The following is a 15,912-nucleotide window of genomic DNA, read 5'->3' as shown; positions in this document are numbered from 1 at the left end:
CGACAGGATTTACCGCGACTCGAAAATTCGTCGATATTTGAGAAAAGCTGCAGTACCCTATGACTACTCTCGCGAGAGCGTTATAGCTTTTTAATACGGTAATGATCGATTATTGGAAAATGTTTATTTTAGGAAAGTACCTGATAAGAGCGAAACTATCGAAATTCACATCTCGCACATACTTGATAAGTACAGACGCAAAAAACAAAGAAAAAAAGAGGTATTGAAAGAAAGCTCACTGTTGAAGACGAGTAGCTTCCGCGTGGAACCAAGCCGCTTGATGGGTGACTTGACGCCGTCGATCTCCTCCTCGTCCATGATCCCGGCGACGGCGACGGCAATGTGCTTATGTGCTTACGTGCTTGTGTGCGGACCTTGATTTCCTCGGCCTCCGGCTTTCTCTTTCTCTTTCTCACGGGCAAACGGCCAAACGCGCCCGCTCGCGTGCGCTCGCGTGCACCGTACGCACTCACACGCACTTGCTTATATACGACACGTCGACAATGTCGACATGCGACGCGACGCGACGCTACCCTACGCGCGCACGCTGCCAGTTGCGTGTCTTTCTATTGCCGCGCGCGAACGGCAAACGGAAGTCAAACTGAAGGTAGATGCGAAACGCGCGCGCGTGAGAGAGAGAGAGAGAGAGAGAGAGAGACTCGCCACGTTCAGACTGTTCAGCAGAGTGTTCTCCCGAGAGCGCGAGCACACGACTCACACGAGGCACGAGCCGCACGAGGCGCTCCTCCACACAGCCGTGCCTGTGCGTCGCGTCGCGTCGCGTCGGGCCGGAACCGGTTTACGCGGTGAACGGCCGATCTGTCAGTCGGCCGTTAAATAGGAGAAAAGAGCCAAGTAAAATGCAGCCGTTTTCGTATGGATGTATAGAATCCGATTCTTCGAACGTGCACTCGCGAGTCGCGTTTATTCGCCGCGTAGCGCTGCGCGAGCAATCGGCGAAGCGGAAGCGATTACCGATCTGCGATTACTCCGAAACCGAGTTAATCGAACCTGTGGCCACTTAGCTACTTGGCTAGGCAGCTGGCAGCTTGGCAGGCGCCCGATCGAGACGTTACGTTCAATTCGACTGACCGAGGTCGATCGCGATGAGGCACAAGCACGCCAAGTACGTTACTTGAACGGCTACTCGCCGCGTAATGTCTGCCTATCGGTGTCGGTTCGCCGCCTTGGCTGTCCTCGAGGCAGTCGCGGCGTGGATATTCTTGGACGACGAACATATATTAAAGTCAACTTCGAAAGCTCTCCACCACTGCCGCCACCGCACCGGTGCCTGCCGCTCGAACGACATCGTCGTGCTCGGATAGAACGCGCGAGTCGCGTCTCGCTGTCGTTGCCTGGCAACCAATAAAATAATTGCTCCGCTCGAGTGACCGATGGAATCACTGGCGCCATCCGTTGAAGAACATCGTACTAAACCGTGGGCATGCGAGCGATTGCAGAAAATTCATTTCATGGTCATGGAACTATCTTCGCTATATCTCGATATATTAATTAAAACTGGCATTCATAGTCGGTTCTTATTTTAAGATTGTCTCAAGTAATGTCTTAAGATGCTAATACAGCCCTCTGATTGGTTCGTAACATTTTAAAACTGTACTTAGGACAATCTTCAATATAAGATTTGACTATGAATACCGGCCCAAGATCGCGCGGAGTTTATTATTTGACGAATCTGTCACATGTTTGTTACCGACAAGATCCTTGTCATTTGAGAACAAATGTAATGTCAAAAATGGCCGAATTTCTATTGTAAAATAAATGAAGAAAAAACCGTTTAGTTTTTATTAGTTATAATCATATTCTTGCCACATTGATTAGAAAACACAATTTACGTACACGCCCACGCGCAGACACAGGGTGTCGGGTAAAGACCAATTAAAAATATATATACATATATTTTTTTAATTATATATTATAATCAATGTTCTCAATAATAAAAGATCTATTCTGATTAAGTAAAAGATTGTATATCGTAATAACATTTTTATCAATTATTTTCATAAATTTTATATATATATATATTAATATACTTTTTTTTTTAATTAAAGACATAAGGCAGATATCAAAACAGTATCAAAATATTTTTTTGTTTGAAACTCAGTCTCAGAAATTTCTGTGTCAACTAATTATATATAACGGATTTTCTGCCTTTAAATTAGATTGTACATTTTTGCAGTTATATGATATATACAAATATACAATATTTAGCCTACAATTTTGTCTGTAATTACAATGGATACACAATGTCATCGCGATCGCGATTAATAAGAGATAAACTATCATCAGAGTGGTATTATTGTTGGTGATAAAATATCGAAAAACACACTGGATTCACAGTCATGAGAGGGACGTAGTTGCCGATCGAAAATCCTTATTAGGTTCACAAACATTTGACGTCTGAAAACGCTTCGTGAAGACATTAACTTCATTATCCTCAAGTCTCCTTTTTGCGTTTCCATTCTCGCTCGATGTCGGCTTATTAATCTTCTGATATAAGTTTTGTGCGACGTGGAAATCTACATGTTCGCTGAACTTTGTTATAGGTATCATTTGATCGCACTCAGCACATCGCTCTAGAGGCACATTATACTTGTCCGAGTTGGTCTTGATCAGGAAATTATACAGGGGACTACGCCTCTTGTCGCTCTTGCCAGCGAGTGTGGCCTTGCTGGATCTTCCTCTTCCCGTTTTCGGCAACTCCCAAGCGATCTTAACATTCTCCTGTTTCTTACCTCGCGATTTCATATACAATTTTGCTTCCTCCTGCAAATCGGCTGGCAACAGAGATAGGATGTCTGGATCTATATCGTCCAAGTCTGGAAATATTTCTCGTAGTTGCATCAAAGGATCTTGTGCACAAGTCCTTTTGTTATTCTCCTCTGTAAGCTCTTCATTATTCATGCTATTTACATGCATATGTATATGCCTTGTGGAAGGTGTTTCATAAACATTTACTTGTCTGCGTAAATCTATGTTGTAATCATCGATATTCTCATCATTCGCACCTTTTTCACTCGCATTAGACACAATCAATCGTTTTCTACATTTCGATTCTTCCATAGTATTGGTGCTTTCGTCAACATTACTATAACATTTTTTCTCCTCTGTCTTGTATACGTTCATAAAGAAGGAATTTTGAAAGTCATTATTATTTATTACCATACCTGGTAGACGTTTATTCTTTGTTCTGGTCTTGTCGCGCTCGTTGCACACTTGGATTAGCTTGGAAACTCTTTTTGATGTAGGCGAATCCTCAGCGCTCGTATTTAAGTTAATGATTCTTTTGCTTCCCTTCATCATCCCTTCATTAGTTTTTGCGATTGATTCTTTGACTTTCTGAGACTTCTGTCTTTTACTTTCCAATGAATAAACTTCTTTGCTATTGGAAGGCGTCTTTTCTTTCGCTTCTAAATTGGACATCGAGTTCATCGTATGTCTATGTGAATTTAAAATAACGACTTCCTCGTCTTTCGGTTTGATATTTTTAAAGAATTTTAAGAAGCTACCGCTCTCTTTCGATGGTACAAATTTAGTAACAGAAATTCCCATGAATGCCACTGGGTACTGGGTGGACTTGGTGATAATGTCCACGCATTGATTCGCCATTTTCTCTGGTTTGTACGAGTTTAACGCAAGCGAACGCGTTTGGGATATGGTACTTCTGTTGTGATAATAATGATAAGAGATTACGAGTAGTGTAGCACGTCGTTGGTTCTCCTCAAAATCCTCTTCAAGCCGTTCGCACACTTCCGCTGCCAGATCCCCGGCCCAGTGCTTCAACTAAACATGAAATACATAGTTGTCGTGCAATCCGATAAACTATTTATAAATCCTTTATGTAATATTAGAAATTATATTTTGATGATTTTACCACTTCTAATGAAGTAATAGCTTGCTTCCCAGGAAATTTTTTACACGCCCCGATGGACTTTGCCAATAGTCTATTGGTGACAGGCTCGTCATCTATACCTCGAGCAATATTATACAGCCAAAATCTGAAGAATTAAAATTACGAGAATTATATATTATATGTTAGAAATGACGAATCATAAGTTATTATTGTTGAAACTTTGCTTACGCAAAAAAAAGCTTCATATTTACCCTGTCTTTTCGTCAAAATGCTTTTTTAATTGTTCCAAAGAATATTGCAATAGATCTCCCATAACTTTACAACCAAGAGAATCGACCACAACATCGCCAAACTTTCCACCGAGATTTCGGACCTTTTTCACTGGAAGCGTCGAGTACAAGCTTGAAACAGCTGTTTCAGGTAAAATTGTTTGGCGATTTGGTTTATGTAATCCACATGCTAGTTTTGCTAATATCTATACAAGTTGATCAGAACATTTTCGATTAATATGCAAATCATTAAAATATGGCGCACAACAAAATACAGAGAATGTAAAAAGAGTATTAGCCTTGTTCTGTGAAATTCCAGCAGAACATTTGAATCCGGTTTCTCTATATATACTATCTCTTATCTCCTCAACTATTATGCCAGCTACGGCGAGTCTCTGAGCTTGATCATTGTGCAGTTCTTTAAAAGAGTCTAGTATCCAAGTCTGTAGCCCTTTACACCTCTCTTCTGGAATGATGATATATTTGTTTGATACGCGTAACATCTAAATCATTCACTTCAAGTGTCAGGAGTAACTTTTACATTACCTTCGTCATTTTTATTAATTTCCGAATATCCTACGACATATGTATTTGCAAGAAATGATATCAGTTGTTTTGGAGAAACTTTAGATGCAGCTAATCTCTTATCAACAATATCCGTAATGTCAAGATATGCCTCATCAACACTAGCACGCTCCGTTACATTACAATGCTTTTTTATAACTTGGATAACCTCGCGACCGGCTTTTCTATATCTGTGTGTGACACAAATTATTAAATTAATTAAATCAATCATGTACCGAATAATTTTTAATTATATGTATATTAAGACTTTGAGAAGAACTTGATGTCTCTCAAAATAAGAAAAAATATTAAATAAATTGAGTTATGAAATACAAACAATTAACATATTATGTCCATAAAAATCTATTCCAACTGCAAACTATTACCTAGATGTATCTGCTTTTCCACGAAGGCATGGTACACTGACTAGAACTATATCCGGACACTTCTCTTTAGCTTCTTTACCTCTCATATGCCTAGTTACACCAAAATTCCGTGCCTCATAATTAACTGCTATTATCCTGCAATCATATCAAATATTACCGATATAATCGTATGGTCCTAAAGTCAATAAATATAACGCTTTTATACAAAAGAATTGAAATGAACCTACGATAAATCTTTTGGAGCTAAAGAAGACAGAAAGGAGTACATTTTTATCAAGTTTTCAGGGGAGGCATATTCGAAACAATTACCTTGAAGTTTAATTTGAAAACGGTGTGAGTGAAAACTAGATAAAATTAATAAATTCCGCTTACCCGCCCATCTCCCACTGATTATATTGGACAACAGCAAGTGGTTTTCCTTCATGTTGCGGTTGCAACTTGATTTCCACCTGACAGAAGAAGCAATCCATGTCAATCAGAACAACGATCCTGTTATTCGAATTCGCCATTTCGCTAAAATATTTATGAGACTAATTCACATGAGATTGATCAGCATAAGGTTAATTAAAAGTAAACGTTCTGCATACACCGATCTACACGAACGATTGCTTTGCTTAAATCAGAGAGAAACCTGAGAGAGGACATGAGGACCTTTTTTTTCTGTAATCGTAAAATGCCTCCGCGCACTACTGCCCTCTGAAGAAGTGGATGTAAACTACACAATATCCATTTTTGCGATGCTCCTCTGGTGGAAATAAATCGCTGAAATAATTAAAATCTATCAAATTAATAAAGATTTGAACGATTTCAGCGATTTCTTTCCATTAACAATGGCAAAAAGAAATAGATATTGTTGCCTGTCTAGCTTACATCCACTTCTTCACAGGGCAGTAGTGCGCTGCCGTGCATTTTGCGGTTGCAGGAAAAAAGTCCTCACATATCCTCTCTCAAGCTTCTCTCTGATAGCATACTGAAAACAACTAATTAAATTTAGGTCCAAATACACTTTCCTGCGTATAATAGTAGTGGCTACAAATGCTACAATATAGTTTTATGAGTTAGTTATGTGCCATATGCATGTGCATGGGTACATTTATAAAACTTAGATCAACTCTTGTACCTGTCGGTCTATATTTTTAGATCTAATGAAATATGCCAATCAGATGCAAGAGCTCACTGAGCTGAGCACTCATCAGTGACCGGTCGTGCTTCTGGATGCACCACATGCCCCATGACTTCCACCATCTCGCCTCGGCTGATCTCGGCTTAAGCCGCTCAAGTCTACGTACTCTACGTCAGTTGTTGACACGTGCTCGATTTAACTTGGAACGTTACGAGACTGCGTCAATTTTGTGGTTAACATCGTTTAGGAAGACGAGGCTTATCATGGCAAAATTGGGTAAAATAGATTACTGAAAATCTCACACAATGAATGGCAAAGCGACAGGCAATAATCGCATGTTTAGTCTGTTTGCGTAGCAATCGGCAAAAAAAATCAAGCAGTTAATTTATGCGGTGTAAATACTATTAATGCCGAGACAGAGACACTGCCGTGTCTCCTGACTCCTGATACTTCTTATTGGTGTCTGATTGTGAAACAGAAAAAAAGATTTATTTTATTTTTACACGCTATTATATTAATCACATATGTACGCTGTTTATTTATAATTGACTATATTTTACGGTAATTGTGAAGGAGACGGGTTTCCTCACCGATTTCGATGAAATTAGGCTTATTCGACGCGTTTTTGCACGAAATGAAAAAATCTGACAGAAAAAGGTGTTACTCTGTCCTGCGAATCGAGATATTAAACATTAAAGTTGACGACTATTGAGGTTAGGAAATCTGTCAGCTATAAAGTTGTACTGTAAGTGCAAGCATGCGCTGCGATCATATTTTCATACTCTGTGACTTCATGCGCATGTGTTTTAGTAGGTACTTTTCCTGTAATAATAAATGGGCACGCGAAATTTAAATCGAATAAGAATAATCAAACAAATCAAGTGCAATAGTAAAAAATTTGAGTAATTATTTAGAATACTCCTCCCTTAAAATCTTAATAGAAAACTGCTTTACAAACACAAATTCATTGCTTTAAACATACAAATTCTCTGCATAGGCAGTGTTTGAAGCAATTTTTTAAGCAGAGAGAGAATTTTTATTTTTAAAGCTATGAAAAAACACATCGAATGAATTTTATCACCTAATTTCATCGAAATCGGTGAGGAAGAACATCTCCTTCACCTTACCTATTTACTTCTTTGGCTTAGGACATAATGACATGTCAAGTGACAGCGACAGTGGAGATGATTGGGAGGAAAATAGTGAAGATTACTATAACATTTTGTGCCTGTTTTGTATGGAAAATATTAATGGATTTCCCTCTGCATTGGACCATATTGAAATCTTTCACAAGTTTGACTTCTGTGATTTTATAAAGAAACATATTCACGACACTTACTCGTATATCAAATTAATCAATTTTGTTCGTCGCAATGAGATTTTACCAGAACAACTGAATACATTAGACGTAGAGGTTTGGGAAAAAGATGAGTATCTACGTCCTGTTGTGGAAGATGATCCATGGCTAATGTATGGCAAGTATACAGAACCAAGGCCATTATTTTATTGATGGCATTATATTTTCCAAAATTTATAATTCTGGGCTTGGCGTTCATGCCTATTGCCTTCCTTTTTTTTTTTGGAAATAGAAAAAGATACACTGCCACACTTGAGTCAATGCTCAGAATTACAAATATTGTATTGTGTTATGCAGATTATGCACTGAGTTGCAAATTTTATTATTTAATATAATGCAGACATTGAAGATCTTATCAAAATTAAGGATGTAAGTGAAGAAAGAGGTGTAAAACAGATGCAAAGTGACAACAGTGTGACTTTATCAGAGGCACAGTATGAAGATATGAAAAGAATTATCAGGTCGCTCAAATCTCAGCTGAAGGAAAGTGAGACAACGTGTTTTCTAATAAAGCAGGTATAGTTGTTATAATTATTACACATATTTCCATACGTGGCATAATGGTAATGAAAAAAAATTGCTTTTTCAGCAAATGGAGGAGATGAAAGAGAAGGCTCAGAAGTTAATACTAGGTGATGATTTGGACGAAAGAGAAAAGAATGCACAGGTTAATGCTCATAATTCTAACGTCGATGAAGGCTATTTCAATACATACAGTCACTTTGCTATACATCACGAAATGTTGAATGTAAGTTCTCTAATAGTACAAGACATTCTCAGGATGATTCTGACCGTATCCACGAATATTTAGGGACATATATGGGATATATTTAGGACAATATACTAAGATGAAAATTTCAGAATGTTTGGAGGAGCAAATGAGCGCGTAAAAATGTCCTAAATATTGCCAAAAACATTCTAATCTGAGGTTTTAAAGATGTCCATTTGTAATTCTTAGGATATATCTTTGAATCTGTCTGATATTCTAGGATTGTTGCTAAATGGCGTTATTTATCCAGTTGACCATTTTAGTCACTTTCGATCTATCTTATGTGTCTTACGTTATGAAATATTTGGTTAATTGCATTTATTTCTTTTTTTATTAAAAGGAATGTGATATTCAATTTAAGTGCTTTTTTTATGCACTTGTGGTGTATATTTTTTCTCTTTTAAAGAGATTTTTTTTAAGGTTTTTTATTCTTTATTTGTTATTCCTTACTCTCGTAAATTTATCAAACTCTGACTGAGGTTACATTTCTTCAAAGTTCTTTTAAATTAATAATATTTATCTATGAAAAAGTGATAGTGAAATATATTTTATTAGGATAAAAAACGAACGGAGAGCTATCGTGATGCATTATTAACAAATTCTAACAAATTCCATGATTGTATAATGTTGGACGTTGGTTGCGGAACTGGTATCCTGTCGATGTTTGCGGCAAAATCTGGTTGCAGTAAAGTTATCAGTGTCGATCAGTCTGATGTGATATATTGAAAGATTATATTGCAAATTAGATAGCTCTTATTTTCATTTAGATTCCATATGAGGAAAATGTAATAATAAAATATATTAATTGATTTTAGAGAGAACAACCTCAGTGATATAATCACTTTAAAAAGGGGTCGTCTGGAGGATATTAGTATAGGGGTAGACAAAGTGGATGCAATAATATCCGAGTGGATGGGATATTTTCTCTTGTTTGAAGGAATGCTGGACACAGTTATTTATGCTAGGGACCATTATTTGACGCCTGGTGGAACAATTCTTCCAAACAGATGTACAATTAGTATTGTGGGAAGTGGTGACACAAGTATGTGTTACAGTGTAATTCTTACTACAATAATATTAGTTATACTCCATATAATACGAGATCTCGCGCGTATTTAAAAAATAGTTTATTAAGCTCGTACTTATAGTCGTGTTTCTACTGAAGAACATCTGAAACTGATCCTGAGATGTGAAACAGTTTAATAGATGAATATCGAAAGTTGATTTGATATTAATAACTAGGATGTTCGGGCGCGATCCCGGGTCGCGCGCGGAGCACCACTGCGTGCTAGTGAGTCGAACATCCGGGCCCTATTAATAACTTCACATTAGTAATGGCGATTCAAGCGAGGAACTGAGATGAAATTTGTGTTTTGAGATATAACTTGAATTTTCGCGATTTAAGACCTTGAAATTCATGTGTCATTAACCTAACATGTCAATAATTTGATTTTGAAAAAGGTTATTTCGAACAACATTGTTAGAAATGTAACCACGAGCTTCCTTTACATGTAAATGAAGCTAGTGGTTATGAACGAAATTAAAAATATGATTGAACGAAATTAAATGAATGATTGAACTGAAAATTAATTAAGTTACAGTAGATACTTAAATATAATGAACGTGTACATTAAATTTAATGAAATTAAATTCAAATTGTGTAACTTAAAAGTATATAAAATTTCGTAAAATTTTTAACAGTAAAGCACAAAACATAGCTTTATTCAATATCTTGTATCTCTGAAGTTAAAGTCTCACATGTTTGAGAATCGTATGCTTCTCAGATTAATATAGTTTTAATTGATTTCTAATTAAAATATGACTATTGTATCGTTCGTATCTCGAGACAGAAAATTTCATTCCGAGTATTTCACTTGATACGCTCTTGAGATGAGATTTGGGAAACGACTATAAATACGGACCTTAAATGATTATTGCATAATCATATATTATTCAATTGTTTGTAAGCTATTCTACATAGATTACTGTTGTTTTTGTGTAGAGAGATATATTGACTTGGTTGACTATTGGTCAAACGTATATGGTTTTAAAATGAGCTGTATGAAAGCGGAAGCGTTGCGTGAACCCAGTATAGAGATCTGTAATGTCGATGACTTGATAACGAGCGTCGCCGAGATCCAAGCCTTCGACTTGTATAAAGTCACTACGGATTGCGTCAATTTTTCGTCTCCTTTCACATTGAATGTGAAGAAAACAGGATCATTAACCGCGATAATTGGTTATTTCGACATTTTCTTCGATCTCGACAATCCGGTTCATTTCAGTACAGGTCCCTATTCTACTCCGACACATTGGAAACAGACGGTATTTTCTTTAAGCGAACCCATTAGTATAACTGAAGGTAAGTTATATGTTTATTTAATACAATTATAAATTAATATATATATATATAGTTAATATTGTAATTATAATATTTTGTTCTGTGTGAATGTCATTTTAAAATATCATTTAAAATAAAATTTTATAATTATGATATTAATTGTAATTTTACAATTTAATTGTATATTTTATATTATTTTGTTATGATAATTGTATTGTGTAAGAGATATTTTATTTCAAATAACGTTTTAATGTCTATATTGATTTTTCTTCAAGATAATTAGATCAAACGAAACATTATCTTTTCACTATATTTTTGAAAGATCTTCCGAATTATTATAGAAGTGCATATTTATACAAAAAGTCGCAAAATAGCACTATTTAAGTTCAATTCAAATGCTCTTCTCGAGTAAAATAATTAATCATTTTTCCGATTGTTGATAAGATAGATAATTACTTTATCTAGAGGACTGTGAAATATTTGAATTGGATTTTATTCGCGTAATCTCTTATACCTTTCTATGAAAACATGTTCTCCTAATAATTTTTACTATTTTTCGAGAATATTAAGAAACGTATAATGCAATTGTCACTTAATTTTTTATGTTATCTTATCAAGTTTCTTGGAAAGAAAAATAAATTGACGCAAATACAGATGATATTTTAAAGTACATTTCGAAACGAAATGCACACAATACGCAGTTATTATAGTTAAAATATAATATCTGTATATTTATACTTTCTCTTATAGGTGAAGTTATAAACGGCACGTTGATCTGTCGAAGACACTGTAAGGACATCCGAGGCTTAATGGTCGTTATTCACATCAAAAATTTCTCTCAGACGTATTTTCTGGATTAAACGTTAAATATGCTTGTTCCAAGGGACTGATAGTCGCATGTGCCAACAGGAAGCTGTCGCATTGTCATGCTTTGAATTTCGTTGAACGTTCTTTTCCACAAATATTCGCTTAAGCTTTATCTCTCTTACCGTTTCCAATTTGAATCTATAATATATAGAATCTGTAGTGTCCGTTTACTTAAGGGAATCCTAAAGACGATTAGTTGTATTTCACGCACATATACGCATAAATTTTTGTATTATAGTAACGTTTTAATTAGACGTCTATGTCCAATTCTAAGAACTTGACGTTGTTTCTCCGTACAAACTACTAGTCTGTGGACTACTATTTCGTAAGTACAGATTGTACAGCTTCTTAAAACATATATATACATGAAAGTGGAATTGCTTATACTATTCATGTATCAAACGTGAAGCTAACATCTGTGCGAAGAGAAAGTTATAACATTCCAAATGTTTGTAATCCACATGCGTCAGTACCGTCGTCGGTGTGAGTTGTATAGTCAGGGCCTAAAAGGTTGCAACACTTTTTTTTAATGGATTTTAGAATGCAGTCTATTCATCGAGCGATTGGTTCTCATTTATTTCGATCCATGAATAAGAACCAATCGCTCAGTGAGTAGACTGCATTCCGAAACCCATTGAAAAAAGTGTTGCAACCTTTTAGGCCCTGACTATAAAATTGTTTAAAGGCCTTGATCGCCCTGGCACATAAAAATACTTAAGACGTAAAACTTAGAGCCTCTTTCATCAACCCTGATTAACGTTAATCGATGGTTAACTCAATCACCACATGAGAACTAAACACAGAAGAGGGGAGGGGGAGAGAGAGAGAGAGAGAGAGAGAGAGAGAGAGAGAGAGAGAGAGGAGAGAGAGAAGACGTCGATAATATAGACGGCTTTAGAATCCCCTTAAACGGAAATCTAATTTAAGTGTTTCGGAACTCTAGGTCTTCATTTTTATGCTGGAATTGTACATACATACATAAATTACTATATTGATACTTATACATAAAATATATATTAATACACCTATAATAATATTAATATATATATTATATATATAATACTTTTTCTCTCTTTCGCAAGTGAGATATAGAATTTTCTTAAATATTTGTGATAATTACAGAATAATTATTGATCTAATAGCTACATTTACATTTGTGCCTTTTTAGCTATTCGTATACACAGAGTGTTCCAGAAATCGTGACACAACAGGAAAGGCGGTGATTTCTCATGTAAAAGTAAGCCAATAAAATTATTGTATAGAGCGTGTACCGCTGCGCTGATATAATCTGCTTGGTTCATCCAATCTGACTATTCAGCGTTATTTCTGTCACTCTGGAAATTTGCAATAATTTAAAATAATAAACAGTAAATTTTAATAATGTATTTATTTTGAAAAATTTATTATTGAAAATATCTATAAAAAGTTTTATTTTATATTTTCGACTTACTTTTATATCAGGAATCGCTTCTTTCCCGATTGTACCACGATTTTCGGAGTACTTTGTACATTACTAAACCAATTATAAACTTATGAAATCAATTTTAAGAATTTTTGCATGAACAATAGAATTTTAATCTTATAGTCATTATATTACGCTGGCTGCGCGAGCGTGTATAACGTCAGAGATGGAAGAGAAGAGAGAATTTAAAGTTTCCGCAGAGCTCATAATTAGTACACAGACAACGACGCGTAGAATCGCCGGACACGTGAATTCGCCCGGATTCAATTTTTTATGGAATTACTGTAAGGAATATTTGGTGATTCATTTGGCGAAAACTTTCTTGAAGAAGTTTTCTTATTGCTTCCGCTAGAATTTTTCTCTATAAATAGAGTTTGTTAATATCTCGTCGACGGAATGATGCCGTCGACAGATATAACACTTGGATCGTCCGATATTAATATTGTGCGAATTCTCCTGCCACTTTTCGTGCGTACAAGATTACGCATCGAATTATTGAATAACCTAGAGATCGTTCTTGCTCTACCGAATTTAAATTGCAACCAAACGACTAATACAATTCTGTGATACGACAAAAAATTAGCTTATAGTGTGCTCATCGAGAGAGCGACGAATCGATATCCTCTGCAGTTGTCTGCATTGCACACGAAGATGAAATGTATGTACGTATATACATACGCACATACATATAAGGTCTGTTTTTTTTTATTCCTACACTCTCTGAACTGGTGCACCCTGCACACGGTGCAATAAGTGAAGTGAAACAAATTTACGCGTTTGTTTTACTTCAACTTATTGCACTGTGTGCATCAGTTGAGAGAGTGCATAAAAACAACCTATACAATATTATGCTTTGAGGGTGCGTTCCGATATTCACTGTTAGTGCCGAAAATCTGTAGCGTACGTAACATATACTGTGTAGTTTCAGCACTGATAATAAATATCGGAATGTACCCTGTATAAGTACAATCTGCTGAATAGCAAATTTCGATCCAATTTGACCCGCACATGTGTAATTGCTGAATAATTAAAAACGTCAATGGTCTTTTGAAATGTATGCAAATTGAAATAAATCTTTAGAATCTTATTTTTGTTAAATTATTGATGCATACATATATATGCGTCGTCCTTGTTCCTTCAAGTATGTACCTATATAGAATTTGAAATATCAAGTATATACATAGTGCATTAAATATATAAAATATAAAATATTAGATATAGTTTATAATTATATATGGAATTTAAAGAATGAATTTTTAGTTGTTTTCAAAGATGAAAATCTAAGATAAACAACTTCCAATGCCTTGATCTTAATGAATGTTATGAAAAAAGTCTCCTTGAATCAAAATGCGAAATATCCTAATTAAAAGTGATGCTTAAAAATTTCCAATTTTTTGAATAAGCCATATTTTTTTTAAGTTATCGTAGTCACAACTTTTAAAAATAAAAAATGCAAAAAGTGCACGTTGAAATGCTTTGAACGGTAAATTTTATAATTTTTAATAATTTACTTACAATTTATCAATCTATACCAGTTATATTTTTACGACTTTAAGTAAATGAACGATGAAAAGATTTTTCCGAGATGGGATCAAACTAGATCTCTACGAATAAATTGACATTCCGTTAAATTCTTTTATCGCGAAGCGAAGGAGTAAACGATCGGTCGCTGGTACTTATCATATAACCTGCCGAAGGAAAGTGCGTTATCAAATGCGCTCGCGTTTAATACCATGTATATCCTGTACAATTGTAATTACGAGAGATGAGGCATGCCGTCGGTTAGGTGTATAGAGATATACACGGACGTTCGCTGTCGAATGGCGACGACGACATGACATGTTACATATAACCATATGTTTGTCGGCAGCAAACTCGTCCACGTTCATCCGATATTCCGGCGGTGCGAATAACGCGCTCGACGAGCCGCGAGGATACCGGCGTCGGTGGCGAGAGGAAGCGCGTGGCGCGCGTACATGTTTAACGTAACTCTATCCAATAATGCACGTTCTGGCCTAGGGCGACCGAGCGCGAATCCCCTCGCAAACACTCACGGAAGGTAGGGCAGGGCGGACATTGCACACGCGTGATGTTCACGTTCAGAAATCTTCCTCTGTAAAAGTATTCGTTTTAACCGTGTAGCGTTACGGCATTCTCTCGCGCCTGTATAATCTCCTATACCTCTACGCCAGACTCAATACTTTCTAACTGAGGAGAAGTGCAAAAGTAAGTATAGACAGAGAAAAAACTGACATGCAGATTTTATTTTCTCACTATTAGAATATAAAAATCATCCCAGATAACTAATCTCGGATTAATATCGAGATGTATTTCATTTATGTATATATACTTAAAATATATAAAATGCTTTGGTATTTATAGAATTAATCGTGTTTCAACGATAAATTTCCGATCGTCGGGATATAATTCCGGGAAAATCGTCCAATTTAATTCTAAGCTATTCTGTTGTTACGAATCTGCTTTTTTCCCTTCTCTCTCTCTCTCTCTCCGCGCGTAGATCGAAAGATCTTCACTAAACACAAAGTAACCAATATCCTAATATTACATCAATATTATAATTTCCCACTCAACAGTACATATGTAATATAATACATGTTGTACGTACCAGTTACATTGTTGATATCCATTTTCACTAATGTAGATTAATTTTAAACTTGATTCAATTGGTCTCTTTATCTTTTTCTAATTTTTAGAACTCAAAAAAGATAAAGAGTAAGTTAAAGTTAATCCCCCTCTATATTGATAGAAATGGACATGAATTGGAAATTATAACATTGACATAACGTTATTATTACTTTAGCGAGTCATAACCGCGAGCTATGAAGAAGCCAGTCTATCGATAGTAAGCTGACTTGATTAGGAGATGAGTAGAATAGCTTAAA

The 15,912-nt window shown here is 35.8% G+C and overlaps 3 protein-coding genes across 5 annotated transcripts in view; 1 reads left to right on the top strand and 2 right to left on the bottom strand.

Annotated features, from left to right (window-relative positions):
• LOC108767665 (SLIT-ROBO Rho GTPase-activating protein 1) overlaps positions 1–748 on the bottom strand; it is a 65,095-nt gene extending 64,347 nt beyond the window's left edge. Inside the window, 1 exon segment of the mRNA XM_018517644.1 lies at positions 240–748. Coding sequence (XP_018373146.1) covers positions 240–318 — 79 coding nt within the window. The 5' untranslated portion in view covers positions 319–748.
• A 1,421-nt stretch (positions 749–2,169) lies between these two features.
• On the bottom strand, positions 2,170–5,852 carry DNApol-eta (DNA polymerase eta). Of its 3 annotated transcripts, none has more exons than XM_018517662.1 (8): positions 5,722–5,852; positions 5,463–5,603; positions 5,091–5,225; positions 4,687–4,895; positions 4,440–4,603; positions 4,123–4,346; positions 3,893–4,016; positions 2,170–3,801 (listed from the first exon to the last, which is right to left on the bottom strand). In XM_018517662.1, exons 1-8 carry the CDS (start codon positions 5,733–5,735, stop codon positions 2,359–2,361), a joined length of 2,454 nt encoding a protein of 817 aa, XP_018373164.1. In that variant the 5' UTR covers positions 5,736–5,852; the 3' UTR covers positions 2,170–2,358. The 3 variants fall into 3 exon arrangements, with proteins under 3 accessions (XP_018373164.1, XP_018373155.1, XP_018373169.1); XM_018517653.1 differs by having other exon boundaries at positions 4,440–4,606; positions 5,722–5,787; XM_018517667.1 differs by lacking the exon at positions 5,722–5,852 and adding an exon at positions 5,678–5,695 and having other exon boundaries at positions 4,440–4,606.
• Positions 5,853–6,402: 550 nt separating this feature from the next.
• On the top strand, positions 6,403–12,434 carry Art3 (arginine methyltransferase 3). The gene is given in 8 exon segments (XM_018517252.1): positions 6,403–6,489; positions 7,362–7,688; positions 7,911–8,086; positions 8,160–8,318; positions 8,895–9,076; positions 9,155–9,381; positions 10,342–10,701; positions 11,431–12,434. Coding segments are annotated over 8 exon segments (1,554 nt in total). The 5' UTR covers positions 6,403–6,476; the 3' UTR covers positions 11,541–12,434.
• Positions 12,435–15,912: the final 3,478 nt, after the last annotated feature.

Source organism: Trachymyrmex cornetzi, unplaced genomic scaffold (assembly GCF_001594075.2).
Source record: "Trachymyrmex cornetzi isolate Tcor2-1 unplaced genomic scaffold, Tcor1.1 scaffold121, whole genome shotgun sequence".
In the NCBI taxonomy this organism is placed as follows: domain Eukaryota; kingdom Metazoa; phylum Arthropoda; class Insecta; order Hymenoptera; family Formicidae; genus Trachymyrmex; species Trachymyrmex cornetzi.
This window is presented reverse-complemented; position numbering and strand designations above follow the sequence as displayed.